Below are 16,011 nucleotides of genomic sequence, written 5' to 3'. Positions count from 1 at the left end.
AAAAATCAGAGTATATTTTTATTAAGAAGTCTTACTACAGGTGGAGATATCTTCAAATAAATTCTACTTCTAAAGATATTCAGCAATTAGTGTTCTAAGTACGAGAACATTGTGGGGGCAATAGCTTACTGTTGCCGAGACCTGACTTGGTTTACAGCTGATTTGTAGACTTATTGGCTGTATTTTAAAGTCTGAAGCAGTGCCGCAAATCTGTGCTAGTAAATTGAGCTGGGAATTCTGTACATTTTTTCAGTAGACGGGATGCAAAGGAGAGTCAGTATTTGACTTTCACCCTCTCTATATGTTTTACTATTTGACCTGAAGAATTGAAAAACTGAAGCACTACCCTTCTGTGCCTGTAAAGAACCTAAAATGAAGGATTCTGCACAGTGACTATATTGTCCCCTGTCAGCATGTAGTAAATGAAAAATATGATTCAACAGAATTATAGAAATAGTGTTTGGAAGGAAGCTCTGGAGGTCAGCTAGTCCCAGGTGTCTCTGAAAGGACTACATTATCAGTGCTTAATTTACAGTCAACAGAGAAAATTGGGAGGATTCCGTCTAGCAAGTCCCAGGATAATCCAGAGTTTAGAATATTGCAGAGTCCCAACTCTGATATTCATCGTCCCAGCCTTGGTCTGATCCTGAATTCCATCACCTCATGAGGACTAGCAGCCCAGGAAGCTATCAGTGGCCACATTTGTCCCCTGATCCTTTAATGTCTGTGAGCAGCAGTGAGGTGCAGCACTACTAGTCAGCCCCTCCAGCATGTGCTTTAGGTCATTGTTACAAACTTCTTTGATGGCTTGCACAGTGCTGCCCTTTGAGCAGGGGATTAAACTGCCCTGTGAGGACCACAGCCAGATCAGGAGACTTCTGCTGTTCTTTTAGGGAGAGCCTTACCTACCTCATCCAATTGATTAGGCAATGTGAATAGGACTGCCACAACTTTCTTTCGTCTTGACACACAAAATCCCAAAAGATGTGTGTCTAATTTCATCCCGATGTTCTGTGCAGTCAAGGAGCTGCCTTCTTGTAGAGCATAGCCCCCTGCACCGTCTTCCCTGCCTATCCCTCCTCAGCAGTCTCCACACCTCCATGGCAGTGCATCAGGTGTGCCTGTTGTCCCACCAGGTCTTTATCACTGGCTGTGCCATCCCGTGACTGTGAATGCACATGAGCTTCCATCTTTATTTGTTTCATGTCCAGTCTCTGTATGTTAATACAGAGACTTTCTGAGGTGAGCCTCTGAGCCCTCTCCCTCCTGAGAGGGAATATGCAAGTCTCCCCACTAGCTTTCTCCCATGCATACCTCCTGCATTTGCAGTGTTTGCACCCTTTGCTCGTGTAGTTCTCTGTTGATGACTAGTTAGTCTGAAGTCTTCCTCATTTAATTAGAGAGTCTGTTCAGGAGGATGTTCCTCACTCTTTTGGTTAAGTTGATAGTTATTTTCTGAATGGACCATCCTCATCATCAAGCAAGGCTTCATGAGCAAGACTACAGGAGTCTTCTTCTGATGTTGCCTAGGCGTGGTAACATCTGCCTAAACCATTCCACTTCAAAACGGAAAAGATCAACTCCACAGGCCACAGCTGTGGCCCCCGGTGCCCCGCATTTCTGCTACAAGAGGGGGAAAAACATCTCTCATCTGCTCATCTATATCACTTGTGCCCACATGGATGAGCACTGAGGTGCTGTTACACGCCTTTTGTTGGCACCTCTTGGTTACTGGTGGCCCGCCCCTGGGTGCAACATAAATAGGAAGCTCTTACACACGTGACACTAAGACACTGCAGAATACTTTCTGTTTGGCTAACCTGTGTCTGTGCACAGGCTAGAAAAATTGTAGGTTTCATCTCTGCTGTGAGGATCACTCAATTGTGACCTTATTAGCACAAGGACGGTATGCTTGGCCAGTGACTGATGAGTAACGTTTATTTGCTACTTTAAGTCTTTATCAGAAGTGAGTTGTTCATACTGTGTTCTTCTCATCTATGCAGGTACCAGTGATAGCAGTATTGGGTTCAGGAGGTGGATTTCGTGCCATGGTAGGGTTTGCTGGAGTTATGAAAGCACTTTATGAATCAGGAGTTTTAGACTGTGCAACTTACATTGCTGGCCTCTCTGGATCCACATGGTAAGGATTTTTTCTTTGTTTTTCTTTCAGTATTTCTTCAGGAAGCTCAAGAACAATTTTTCATGAGAATTAACTTATTTCTAAGGTTGTGATTCACAGCCTATTTTATGTACACACTATCAACAGGTAAATTGCTTAGGGAGCCAGCTGTCTTACTATACAGCATGGCAGTGGAGCAGATCTGCTAGTGGAGGTGTTCTAGAGTGCCTGGAAGGATGGATGAGGACAGCTCAGACTCCAGGTGGTCTTCCTAGCTTTGGTAGCAGGAATAGATGGAAAGAGATGCTACACATATACACCCACGATTCTGTATCAGTGGTCAATGCTGTGCATATTAGAACTGTGTAACTGAGTTTTTCTTCTTATTAGGTGAACCAAAAAAATCAAGCTATTGATATAAACTCGAAATATTTTTGATTGGTTTTCTTTTTCTTATTAAATAAAAGAAAAAAATCAATTAGACTGAATGATGACTCATTCCATTCCAAGTGGATTATATCCTTTTGGGGTACATCTTGAAGATTCTCAAAATCATTGAAAGATCTTTTGTCCCATTTTAGACTCAGTAGTAGATAAACTTCATAGTAGATTTACTGGGAATGTCCAAGACGTGTTCAGGGATCATTTCTTAGCATAAGGAAATTTGAGCAGATGTATTCCAGCTTGAAGGGAAGAATGCTGATGGCCATGCCGATATGTGATGTGATTTGCTTTGTATCACTGTTATTGTCACTGTTTCGTTTACAAAGTACCGTGGCTTTTTAAAACAATTTGTCAATCAGATGCGAGAGAAGATCTTCCAAGATGTCTCAACTTGAGAATGCCCTAATCAAGTAGTTATGATGTCCTTCTGTCTGACTCAATGAATACTTCATCCTGTCATTAACAGGAACAACATCAGCAGGAGAAAATCAGTGATGTCACTGTGAAAGGCACTCTCTGGGTGTTACAGGCTCAGAGCTTTGTAGGCAGTAGACTAATTTGAACCTGTGTTACGTCTGCCTTAACCAGTCTTCTGAATAAGAGGGTTGCTCTTCGCCCTGCCCAGTGTTATGAATCCACTGCCTTTTGTCTTGTTGGCTTTTATAAAAATTGTTGCAAATTACCCTTTTGGGTGATTTTGGGTGAAGCTTGCTCCCTGCTCCCATACTAAATAGGAAGTTTTCAGAATGCTGGAAGCATTTGAATTGACAGAACAACCTATGGACTAAAATAACAGCTTGTGTTCAGATTTAACTACAAGAGGTTGGCATCCCAAACTTGCCTTTGTTGCATTTTCTGTCACTAATGGTTGGAGAGGCAGATTTACCACTGACTATTAAGCCATCCAGATGTACTGTTTCAAATTTTCCTCAAAAGTTGAAGGTTTCATTTGACTGGATGAGGAGCAATTGAGTTGTGCAATGCTACATGAAGACTTTTCGTTGTCTTTCTAGGGTTGGATTTATAGTCCATATTCTTGAAAGGTCTCAGCTGGGCATGTGGTCTTTTTTCTAGAAAACTCAGGTGTGAATACAAGGTTGACCCAATGGAAACCTGTAGAATATTTATTAAAATAGCAAGGTTATCCAAACTGATTCAGTCAGAAACATATGCTGCAAAAAGTTGTATTTAAACAAATTCACTTTTACTGTCACCTATTTGGACTTTCCTTGCTTGATGAATAAATAAATTAACACTTTGACTTCTCTTCTCTTCTCTTCTCTTCTCTTCTCTTCTCTTCTCTTCTCTTCTCTTCTCTTCTCTTCTCTTCTCTTCTCTTCTCTTCTCTTCTCTTCTCTTCTCTTCTCTTCTCTTCTCTTCTCTTCTCTTCTCTTCTCTTCTCTTCTCTTCTCTTCTCTTCTCTTCTCTTCTCTTCTCTTCTCTTCTCTTCTCTTCTCTTCTCTTCTCTTCTCTTCTCTTCTCTTCTCTTCTCTTCTCTTCTCTTCTCTTCTCTTCTCTTCTCTTCTCTTCTCTTCTCTTCTCTTCTCTTCTCTTCTCTTCTCTTCTCTTCTCTTCTCTTCTCTTCTCTTCTCTTCTCTTCTCTTCTCTTCTCTTCTCTTCTCTTCTCTTCTCTTCTCTTCTCTTCTCTTCTCTTCTCTTCTCTTCTCTTCTCTTCTCTTCTCTTCTCTTCTCTTCTCTTCTCTTCTCTTCTCTTCTCTTCTCTTCTCTTCTCTTCTCTTCCCTCCCCCTCCCCCTCCCCCTCCCCCTCCCCCTCTCTCTTTCTCCCTTCTTCCTTTCACTCTCCCTCTCCCCTTTCCGCCTTCCCCTTCTTCCTTCCCCTTCTTCCTTTCCTTTTTCCTTTCTTTTCTTCTATGCAGTCTGTTAGTTGGGAATAATACTCTCTTCTTCTCTTTTTTTTCTGAAGGGTGGAGTATCCCTTTCCTGGAGGGAGAGGCAGGTTTTTGCTTGTTCACTCAGATGCATGCCGAACTTCGGAGCAATGCGTTTACTTCCCTGATTGTTTCTGTCATCTTGCTTCAACCTTGTACTGAATTCTTCGTCCTGCATTTTCCTTTCTCTGCTTAGATGGAAGCTTGCTGCTGTGTTTGTTCCACCCACGAACTGACGTGCATGCTAAGCTTTAGCAACTGTGCAAGGCCTTAATGAATCAAGTCCTTACATCATGCATGTGACAAGGTTCATCATTCTGTCAAGTAAATTGCAGGGCAGTGATCTCAGAGCCAAACTTACACAGTGTGTGTGAAACTGCTACGCAAAATTATGCCTGCAGTATGGTATGTATACCTGAGCCAACTAATGGAATAAATAATAGTGAAAGGAGCCTCTAGTAGATTAGGAAAGCCTGTCTAGAGTCTTCAACCATCCTGTTACCTAAACCAATAAAGTGAAAACCACAGTTGTCTACATGCATGTCTAAACTTTGTTTTGAGTAAACAAAACTTTAGTTTCCAAAGTTACTCAATGACAAAATTGAGATTTGCCTGATAGGCTTCTTCCAAATCCTCAGACTCAAATCCCTGCACATGTTGTTGTCATAATGCTTCGTGCTATTATGAAAACACCTAGATCCTGGAAAATACACTAATAAACTAGTATATTTTAGTAATTTTTGAATAGTGATTATGCACTGAAGAGCAACAAAAAGGGGTAGATCTTGGAGTGAATGAACTATCTATGTATGCTTATAGAATATCCAGTCCTCCAAACTTAGGCACACTGTGACAACTTGAAAGTCTGATTTTTCAGCCTTCAACAATTCTGTCCATTATCCCTTAAACAGGTAAACGATTAACTCTTTAATCTTTTACATCATAAATGATATGTAAGTGTCTGAAGAATATGTGTTTGTAAGTTTCTATTTAGAACAAATTATTTAGCTTCCTATGTCTTGAAAAAAAAAAATGACTATTGTGTAAACAGTGAGTAAAAAATCTGATTTAATCAGTTATTGTATCCAATTATTTATGGGATTATTGTATGGTTCGGGCACCTAAAAAAAACAACAGGGTTTGGCACTCACAGAGCCTATTTCTGTTGCAGGTACATGTCAACTTTGTATTCACATCCGGATTTTCCAGAAAAAGGACCAAAGGAGATTAATCAAGAATTGATGAACTCTGTGAGTCACAACCCACTTCTGCTGCTCACTCCTCAGAAAGTCAAACGCTACATTGAAGCACTGTGGAATAAAAAAAGCTCAGGACAGCCTGTCACATTCACAGATATCTTTGGAATGCTAATAGGTGAAACACTTATCCATAATGTGAGTGCATTTTTATGATTATTGGAGTTGTGAAACTATTGTGTAATAAGTCTGATGCTTTTTTTTTTTTTAATATTTAAAGTTATAGTTGAGTGGATACTAGATAATAAACTCATAAAATACCTTCTTGCTCCGGGATGTGTTTCTGAATGGTACTCATTTCTTTAAGAGCTAGGAAAACATCATGCATTCATGTGCAGTGGAAATGAACTCAACTGCTGGATATTTGCAGCATCCTTTCAGCATTATATATCATCCATGAAAATTACAGCTCAAGCATTTTCAACACAAGTTTACAAAATATTGCAACCCCTTTATGCACATTTTGCTATAAGAAAAGCAGCATTTACTTAATGAAATATTACTTACAAGGGGAAAGACCAGATACACATCTCTAGTATTGTTTTTTCTGAGAAATAGCAGTAGCACTTCATAGCGTTGTATTTTATTATTGACAAATCCTATTTGACTGAATTGAGCACATAGTCTTCAAGTTCAAGCGAGTCAGGTAAGCAGAATTTAGATTTGATTTTATCATAAGATTGCAATGTGTTAATAGATTCACAGACTTGTTTTATATATACACTTACAAATTTCATAAGTGTACTTTACAGTTAGTTTTTAAACACTAAAATACTGAAAAACAGGCAACATAGCTTTTAGTAACTGATATATAAAGTGAGTTTCTGACGATAAAGGAGTGTTGATGATCCTGTGAGGTTGGTTAGAAGTCCCTGTTTATTAAGGAGTTAAACAAATGCACAGATATTTAGCTTAAATCTGAAGCTGATACACTTGGTGAAAAATGGATATAAAGCTCTTGGTTATTCAGAGATAACATTTCCTAGTACTATTATGCTGTAATTATTTTCAGTCTGTTTTTGGTTGCGGACACCAGAATATTATTTGAGGAAGATGCAGGCCTTTGCTTAGCGAATGTAAGCCTCTTAATGGTCTGTTTGCTTTTCCTAGTGACAATCTTTCCTGACTTCTCAGAAACAGCATAGATTGGAAAACATATGATCATTAATGACAGTTCTGAATAAGAGAAGGTTTTTCCTAGTTTTATTCGTTAAAGTAACGGAGGGGAAGAACTTGCACTGTCCAACAATACAGTTTTGTTTGTGGTCATGTTATCTTGGATTCTATAATGCATTATATAATGATGCAATGCACCTTCCTATCAACTCTTTGCCTACTCCTTTCCTCCTGAATTGTGCAGATAAAAGGCATTCAAGCAAATTGCTTCCTTTTACAAATTCTTTTGGTCTGTTTTTCTTGGAAGTAAACGAATTTGCCCATTGTCCTGTATTTGAGAACTCTAGAAAAAAAAAAGTAGTCTCTGAAATATCAGCAGGCTGTTATAGGATCCTTTTGGACATAACTTCTTTCTTTTCGTGCAGAGAATGGACACCACTCTGAGTAACATGAAGGAGAAAATCAATAAAGCACAGTGTGCTCTCCCACTCTTTACATGTCTCCATGTCAAACCAGATGTCTCAGAGCTTATGTTTGCAGGTATGTTTTCAATCTGTGTGGAGTCATTTGAGAAAAGAAGAGAGATGTGCGTGATTGTTTTTGAAAAACTTCGGAGAATAATTCCATCATGCAACTTGGGTACACTTTGAAATTATTATTGTCATGGCAAGGGTTAGGAAAGAATTTGGCATGATACTAAACATTCCTTGGGGCTTAACAAAATTCACACTGTTGTGAACCAACTACAGGGAGATTTAATTTAAAACAAGAATAGGAAGCTGTGATGCCAAAGTATATACCAAAGCAATACATCAGAAGGACAGTTGTGATAGTTTTAGAATATGATGGGGAAATGGACATGTGCTCAGTGACTTCTAGGAATCTGACAGCAGAATCTGATAACAAGGAGTTACTCAGGAGTAAGCAAACAGATCCTTATGTGGATACTAATTTGGTTGGTGCAGTATGTGGGCACCTGTCTATCAGAGTTACAGGCTTTAGAGAATAGATATTGAATAGGCATATTCCTCATGGCAAATCCTGGAATTGAGCCTTTTCTTGGCTTTTAAGATGCATCTTTACTTGTCTGTATTACCAAGTAAAATGGAAAGACAAAATGAGTGTATTTTAGATCAACTGCCTTTTTTCACTCTTTGTCCCTGGAAATGAGTCCTACCACTGTTTTCGGTTTCTGTGGAATGATAAGTGGTGACCAAGCTTTGTTCTCTATCTTCTACAAAAAAAAAAAAAAAAAAAAAAAAAAAAAAAAAAAAAAGATTTCCTACCAACTGAAAAGAATGTTGCTTATACAGAAAGTAGGTAAGCAGATTACAGGAGTCAAAATAAAAAACTGGTGTTTCTCCAACAGCAGAAAGCTGCTTAACATTAATATATCAAACAGTAAAAGGGAAACGTTTTCAGACAGGCAGGATTATTCTTCTTTATAAGAAGACTGAAATTAAAAATGAACTCCTTTTTACTTCTTGCACAGTGTAAAGTACTGTTGGTAATATAAAAGAGGCTTTTGCTTTCATTTATTTCACAGCTTTTAGTGCCATCCAGTAGCCTCACTTGAGAAACGATCCAGTTTTGCTAGGTGCTGTACAAACACAGGAATATATATGCCTATGTAGTTATCTGTGACTGAGAAGGGAAGCACCAAGCAGCTTGCCCAAGATTTAGAAATCAAATAATATCCAGATTTCTGAAAAAGAGTATGTGGGAGAGTTGCTGCCAAAAATTTGTTCATAATAGAAAACAAAGTTGTAAATGAATTTATAGTTTTCATAGAAGAATGTCTGCGTTTTTCCTTAAAAGTCTGAAGGCTTTTCATTTGAACATATGTGTAACTATTTTGGTTTTTGATGATGTGGTGGTTTTACTTGGGTGGGTGGCCGAGTTCCACCATGGCCGCTGTCTCACTACCCCTCCTCAAATGGGAAGGGGGAGAAAATATGACACAAATTGCTCAAGGGTTGAGATAAGGATGAGGAGATCACTGAGATCACTCAACAATTATTGTCACAGGCAAAACAGACTCAGAGTAGGGAGATAGTAAGATTTATTGCCTATTACTAACAAGCTAGAGAAGTGAGAAACAAAGGAAAGAAACCAAAAATGCCTTCCCCCCATCCACCCTTTTCTACCTCCTCCTCCCAAGTGGCACAGGGGAATGGGGGAATGGGGGCTGTGGTCAGTCCCTGATGCTTCATCTCCACTGCACCTTCTCGGTCACTCTCTGCCCCTGCTTCACGTGGGGTCCCCCCATGGGATGTTGTCCTTCCCGAACTGATCCTGTGTGGGCTGGCCACAGGCAGCAGATCTTCAAGTACTGCTCCAGATATGAGTCCGTATCACGGGGTCCATCCCTCAGCAGCAAACTGCTCCTCTCCACAGGCTACAGGTCCAGCACGGAATCTGTTCCAGCAGCAGTCCTCCACAGGCCTGTAGTGGGTTTACGTGGCAAGGTTTTGGTAGCAGGGAGCCATAGGGGTGGTTTCTGTGAGAAAGATCTCGAAGCTGCCCCATGTTTGGGAAGGGCCCCATTGTTTTCCAGATCCGAGCCAATAAGCGATGTTGTTTTGCGCCTCTGTGAGAGCATATTTAAGACAGGGAAAAAACGCTGCGCCACACAGCAGCCGGGAGAGTCAAGGGAGTGGGAGAACAGCCTTGCACCAAGGTCAGTGTAGAAGGAGGGGGAGAGGTGCTCCAGGCGCCGGAGCAGAAGTCCCCTGCGGCCTGTGGTGAGGACCATGGTGAAGCAGGATGTCCCCCTGCAGCCCATGGAGTACCACGGTGGAGCAGGGTTCCACGCTGCAGCCCGTGGAGGAGACCACGGTGGAGCAGGTGGCCCTGCACCGACGGAGGCTGCCGCCTGTGGAAGGCCCCTGCCGGAGCAGATTCCAGGCCGGACCTGTAGCCCGTGGAGAGGAGCCCACGCAGGAGCAGGTGATCTGGCAGGAGCTGCTGCCCGTAGGGGAGCCAGGTTGGAGCAGTTTTCTCCTGAGGGATGGACCCCGTGGTACGGACCCATATCTGGAGCAGTTCTGGAAGAGCTGCTGCCTGTGGGAAGCCCACGCCGGATCAGTTCATCAAGGACTGCATCCCGTGGGTGGGACCCCACAGCACAGGGGACGAGAGTGACCGAGAAGGAGCGGCAGAGAAGAAGTGCTGTAGACTGACCATAACCCCCATTCCCCGTTCCCCTGCGCCGCTCGGGGGGAGGAGGTGGAAAAGGGTGGATGGGGGGGGAAGGTGCTTTTGTTTTTTTTTCTTTCCTTTGTTTTCTCACTTCTCTCGCTTGTTAGTTGTAGGCAATAAATCTTACTATCTCCTTATGCCGAGTCTGTTTTGCCCGTTACAATAATTATTGCGTGATTTTCTCGTCCTTATCTCAATCCTTGAGCCCTTTTCACATATTTTCTCCCCATTCCTCTTTGAGGAGGGGGAGTGAGAGAGCGGCTGTGGTGGAGCTCGGCTGCCCACTCGAGCGGAACCACGACAGTCTTTTTTGGCGCCCAACGTGGGGCTCAAGGAATTTGAGATAAGATGATAGTTAGTAGAAGTAACGGGCAAAAATATGTGCAGGATGATTGTTAGGAATGTACAAGTTGTGAAGAATTAAGAAAGCAGTAACTGTGATATGTTAGTGTGGTGAAGGGACGAGGGGTGGTGTGTGTGTAAAATGTCCACCTTGTCGGTGCTGTGATGATGTTATGTTTATTTTGGTGTGGTGAATTCTTTTTCGTTTTGATTTAAGTGAATTTCGTGAAGGTTGTTGTGATAATTGTAAAGTAAGAGTATGTTGTGAGTAGTCTTAAATATGCTTTTAACAGAGGCGAGGGGTGGAATGTAGTGGGTTTACGTGGCAAGGTTTTGGTAGCAGGGAGCCATAGGGGTGGTTTCTGTGAGAAAGATCTCGAAGCTGCCCCATGTTTGGGAAGGGCCCCATTGTTTTCCAGATCCGAGCCAATAAGCGATGTTGTTTTGCGCCTCTGTGAGAGCATATTTAAGACAGGGAAAAAACGCTGCGCCACACAGCAGCCGGGAGAGTCAAGGGAGTGGGAGAACAGCCTTGCACCAAGGTCAGTGTAGAAGGAGGGGGAGAGGTGCTCCAGGCGCCGGAGCAGAAGTCCCCTGCGGCCTGTGGTGAGGACCATGGTGAAGCAGGATGTCCCCCTGCAGCCCATGGAGTACCACGGTGGAGCAGGGTTCCACGCTGCAGCCCGTGGAGGAGACCACGGTGGAGCAGGTGGCCCTGCACCGACGGAGGCTGCCGCCTGTGGAAGGCCCCTGCCGGAGCAGATTCCAGGCCGGACCTGTAGCCCGTGGAGAGGAGCCCACGCAGGAGCAGGTGATCTGGCAGGAGCTGCTGCCCGTAGGGGAGCCAGGTTGGAGCAGTTTTCTCCTGAGGGATGGACCCCGTGGTACGGACCCATATCTGGAGCAGTTCTGGAAGAGCTGCTGCCTGTGGGAAGCCCACGCCGGATCAGTTCATCAAGGACTGCATCCCGTGGGTGGGACCCCACAGCACAGGGGACGAGAGTGACCGAGAAGGAGCGGCAGAGAAGAAGTGCTGTAGACTGACCATAACCCCCATTCCCCGTTCCCCTGCGCCGCTCGGGGGGAGGAGGTGGAAAAGGGTGGATGGGGGGGGAAGGTGCTTTTGTTTTTTTTTCTTTCCTTTGTTTTCTCACTTCTCTCGCTTGTTAGTTGTAGGCAATAAATCTTACTATCTCCTTATGCCGAGTCTGTTTTGCCCGTTACAATAATTATTGCGTGATTTTCTCGTCCTTATCTCAATCCTTGAGCCCTTTTCACATATTTTCTCCCCATTCCTCTTTGAGGAGGGGGAGTGAGAGAGCGGCTGTGGTGGAGCTCGGCTGCCCACTCGAGCGGAACCACGACAAGGCCACAGCCTCTGTCAGTGCTGCTCCACCTGCTCCACCATGGTCTCCTCCATGGGCTGCAGCGTGGAACCCTGCTCCACCGTGGTAATCCATGGTCTGCAGGGGGACAGCATACTTCACCATAGTCCTAACCACAGACCGCAGGGGACTTCTGCTCCAGTGCTTGGAGCACCTCTCCCCCTCCTTCTTCACTCACCTTGGTGCCTGCAAGGCTGTTTCTCACTCCTCTCTCTCTCCCAGCTGCTGTGTCCAAAACTTTTTTTTTTTACCTGTCTTAAATATGGTCTCACAGTGGCGCAAAGAACCTTGCTTATTGGCCTGGCTCTGGCCAGCAGCGGGGCCCTTACCTAACATGGGGCAGGTTCTGGATTCTTCTCGCAGAAGCCACCCCTGTGGTCCCCCTGCTACCAAAACCCTGCCACGTAAACCCACTACAGATGACCTTCTGTTTTCTGAGGAATTTTATTTGGGTTCCTAATTTGTTCTTTCTAAAAAACAAAATGATATTTCAGTAATAATCATAGAATCAGTAAGGTTGGAAATGGTCTCTAAAGAAGTCCAGAACTACCTGAAGGCTGGTCAAGTTTCTCAAGCCTTATCATTCTCAAGCTTACAAAAAAGGCATTGCCTCTGTCAATGGATCTTGTTTTCCCTTTTTGAGACCATCACATTTGTTATCATATAGAATGCTAGATCTTGATTGTTTCTGTTTAAGCTTCTTTTCTCCTTTTAGAACTGAACAGCTACTTCTTGTATGAAGTATGTAGAAGGTTTTGAATAAAAATGTTTACACTTTCTTATTTACTAGATTATAGTCATAGGTGAGTTCATGTTGTTTCAAGTTGAAATGCATTAATTATATCAGGTAACATTCCTTTGAGAAGTGATGGTGCAAGATTTCATGTAGCTAGTAATAGTTTTCATGCCCCAGGCTCTGCATGTTTTCCCAGCCCATAGTATTCCTGACCCTGGTTGCTCCGGACATACTCAGAACTGCAATAATCATTATAACTGAACATAATTGCAGTGATTTAGTTAAGTGATAGCTTTTTATTTTATTTTTTATTATTATTATTAAGATAGCTTCTTTAATGATAAGGAGATACTGATATCCAGTGTTAAAGAGGGGAGTGTAATTTAACGTTTGGCTTTGGTATTGCATGCTTCCATCCCTCTAACAGCCTCATTTGCCACTTCTCCTACTGCTGTAATGCCAGACCAGTTGAAATTTGGATTATAGGGTTTTGCTCTTGAAACTACTTGTAGTAAACTGACGGTAGCTATCAGCATTTGTGTGAGTGTGTGTGTGTGTGTGAGTGCTGTCTATGCATTTATGTGCCCTATCCTGAAGCTGCTAGGTGTATATTGTTGGGAAATTATTACCTTTGTCTTCCCTTCTGAGAGCCAGCTGAAGGCTGGTATGTATATGCTCTTACATGAGGACCACATCCAAACTGCAATCAGTGAGCACGACTGAGACTTTTGACTTCAGTACATTTTGGCTCAAGCCACTAGCAAGGAACTAACCTGCTTAACTGAGACAGAAATTCCCTGAAACACCAAGTATTTCTCTTTGTATGGGGTTCCACTCTCACTTTCTGACTTTCGGGGAGAGACTTGTGTCTTGGGACATTCAAGTCCTGCTCATTTGAATGGCCACTATCTCAAGAAGCTTCAGGAATGGCAGAGTTAAAGTCCTTTAATTTTAAGACAGACATCTTATTTCCTGAGTGGGGTACATGATTTGAGAAATAATCATCTTTAGTGGAAAAAAAAAGGTGGACTATCACAGATAAAATTAATTCTAATTCTAAATAGTTTAATTATCAACATGGTTCTGAAATATATATCTGCCAACTGCTGTTGATGGTACTCAAAGGGAAATAGCTTTAAATTCCTGGACTGGGTCTTCAAAGGAATTTCCCTCTGTTCCAGTAACAATGAAAATTTATTTTTGTGTGGTTGATATGGAAAATAGGATGTTGTCTCTGACAATGTAGATAGTGTTGCCCCACCAGTGAAACTCACAATAGTCATAATTAAATCTTTCCTTTTCAGTACAAGTGGTTAACGTTCTGGTTAACATTTCAATGGAAATACTGAATACCTGGATGAGTGGATGGCATCCTATGACCTGGGGGGATTTTTAAAGCTCTTTCTTTTGACTTTCCGCTTCAGAATTTTTTTTTTCTAATTTAGTTATAGAAGCAGTCAAATTGATGACTATTAAAAATGTGGAAGTTAAGATAGACAATTGAATGAAATAATGAAAACATATTTTTGTTCCTTTTTGCTCACTTTTTGAAGTGAGTTCTCAGATATTAGCAACTCCACTGGTACCAAAGAAAATATTTCAAAGTCTGCTAAAAATCCATTTTCCAAAAGGACATACACTGTAGAATGGAAATTGCTTTTGAAGTTTTTTGGATTGAATCAGAAACAACATTACAACATTTTATTGTCATAATTTGGTACTAATAATTTCTTTGACTGTCTCTTAGCTTTGCATTTTCTTGTTGGGAACTATTTTTGATGGAATCCAAATGTCTCCTCTTCTGTAATCCTTCACAACATAACAACCTTCCTTGTGATTTCAAACAATGTTTCTGCTGCCTTTGTTGTCTTCATCTGCATATTTGGATGATATATTTGGTAGGATCCCAGTGAAAAGAAAACTTTGCCATGTTGGCACTTCATGTGATGGGGAATTGCATGGAAGCATGAGATGAAAAACAGATGTCATTTTGTTTTTTCTCATTCCTGATGGCTACTTTTTTACATCTGTTTTTCCAACCTTCTATTTTTCCACCAAATTTTGTTGTGATAAAAGAGAATGAGAATTCTTTCTTCACTGTGGCATGAGATTGTTCTTCATTTGAAATAAAACTTTTGACTTTGCATGATGTAAGAGTCATTACTGTTGGCTGTAAATTTAGCATTTAATTTACCGTCAGTTACTTTCCTTGGACAGGGTCTTATTCATTCAGGTATGCTCATCCTCTATTTCAGATTGATATTGCTAACAGAACAAACTTTTTATTTCTTATTTTGCAGACTGGGTGGAATTCAGTCCATATGAGATTGGTATGGCAAAGTATGGCACTTTTATGTCTCCTGATTTGTTTGGAAGCAAGTTTTTTATGGGGACAGTGGTGAAGAAGTACAATGAAAATCCTTTGCATTTCTTAATGGGTGAGTATGCGACAGAGGGAAACTTAAAACTAATTTCAGTAGCGTTGAGTAGTAGTGGTTTTAAATGCATTCACAGAAAGAATAAAACGAGAAGTACAGTTATTAATTTGCTATTTGCTGGAAGCTAGACGTTTGAAAGATTTCAGAAACATGGGTTGAAATTTTGAGGTTTTGGTTTCTGGTAAACCTGAGTTTGTTCTAAAATCAGGGGTCTGTTCAGAATGAAAGCAACTACTTAAATAGTGCGGTAAGTGGTGGTTTCTTTTTTTTTTTTTCCTTTCTTTTTTCTCTCTTTTTTTTTTTCCTTCTACCAGCCTCCATTCATTGTTTACTTTTCCTTTTCAGGTGTCTGGGGCAGTGCATTTTCTATATTATTTAACAGAGTGCTCGGTGTCTCCAATTCCCAAAATAAAGGTCCCACCATGGAAGAAGAATTAGGTAATTTTAGTAAACACTTGTACTACTAAGCAAAACAACTGCTAACAAGATTCAGTGAATTCTCTGTGGAAGGTTGGCCCTGTGCAGGTAGTCATTTTGAGAATATGTAATGCAAAGAAGTTTAACTACTGGTATTGCTAGGTGCTAGTGAGGTCAGGGAAAAAGGATTAATAATTTTCTTTCTTTCTTTCACTTTTGTTTCTGATCAGTATCAGAGGTAATGAACATCACATGAATATGTCCATCTAATATTTTCATTGAGGTCGGATTCCAACACCCTTTCTTATGTTTTGCTAGTTTTTGGAGATTAAAAGATGACAAATAGCTACTTCTAAATTTCTAAACACTGTACTTTGCTATTCTAGGAGTTAAATGAGTAAAAAGAAAATTTATAGTCTCTGGATTGTTAGATTATTCCTTTCTAGCCACAAGCTGTTGGTATGTGATCCTTTGCTTACTAATTCAGTGAGTTCAGTTCCACTGCTAATGCTCAAATGGCAAAATAACTGTAAGAAAAGAGTTGCAATTTGCTTGGGATAGACTTTATTATGCTTTGTTTGAGAATGTTGTTGATAATGAAAAAGTTTCTTTTATAAGTTTTTCCTATTCAGAGGGCATTACAGGGAAATGTCTTTAAAACAAAAAAT

The 16,011-nt window shown here is 41.3% G+C and overlaps 1 protein-coding gene across 8 annotated transcripts in view; it reads left to right on the top strand.

Moving 5' to 3' along the window:
• The window catches only part of PLA2G4A (phospholipase A2 group IVA), a 121,070-nt gene that overhangs the window by 87,468 nt on the left and 17,591 nt on the right, over positions 1–16,011 (top strand). For all 8 annotated transcript variants that reach the window (XM_082765974.1, XM_082765973.1, XM_082765976.1 and 5 more), the window contains 5 exons: positions 2,004–2,140; positions 5,624–5,846; positions 7,250–7,364; positions 14,789–14,926; positions 15,272–15,364. In XM_082765974.1, coding sequence (XP_082622100.1) covers positions 2,004–2,140; positions 5,624–5,846; positions 7,250–7,364; positions 14,789–14,926; positions 15,272–15,364 — 706 coding nt within the window. The remainder of the gene's footprint in view (positions 1–2,003; positions 2,141–5,623; positions 5,847–7,249; positions 7,365–14,788; positions 14,927–15,271; positions 15,365–16,011) is intronic.

This window comes from Aythya marila (genome assembly GCF_965140915.1).
Source record: "Aythya marila genome assembly, chromosome: 8".
In the NCBI taxonomy this organism is placed as follows: Eukaryota; Metazoa; Chordata; class Aves; order Anseriformes; family Anatidae; genus Aythya; species Aythya marila.
Note: the sequence above shows the minus strand (reverse complement) of the source record. Positions and strands in the feature narration are given on the sequence as shown.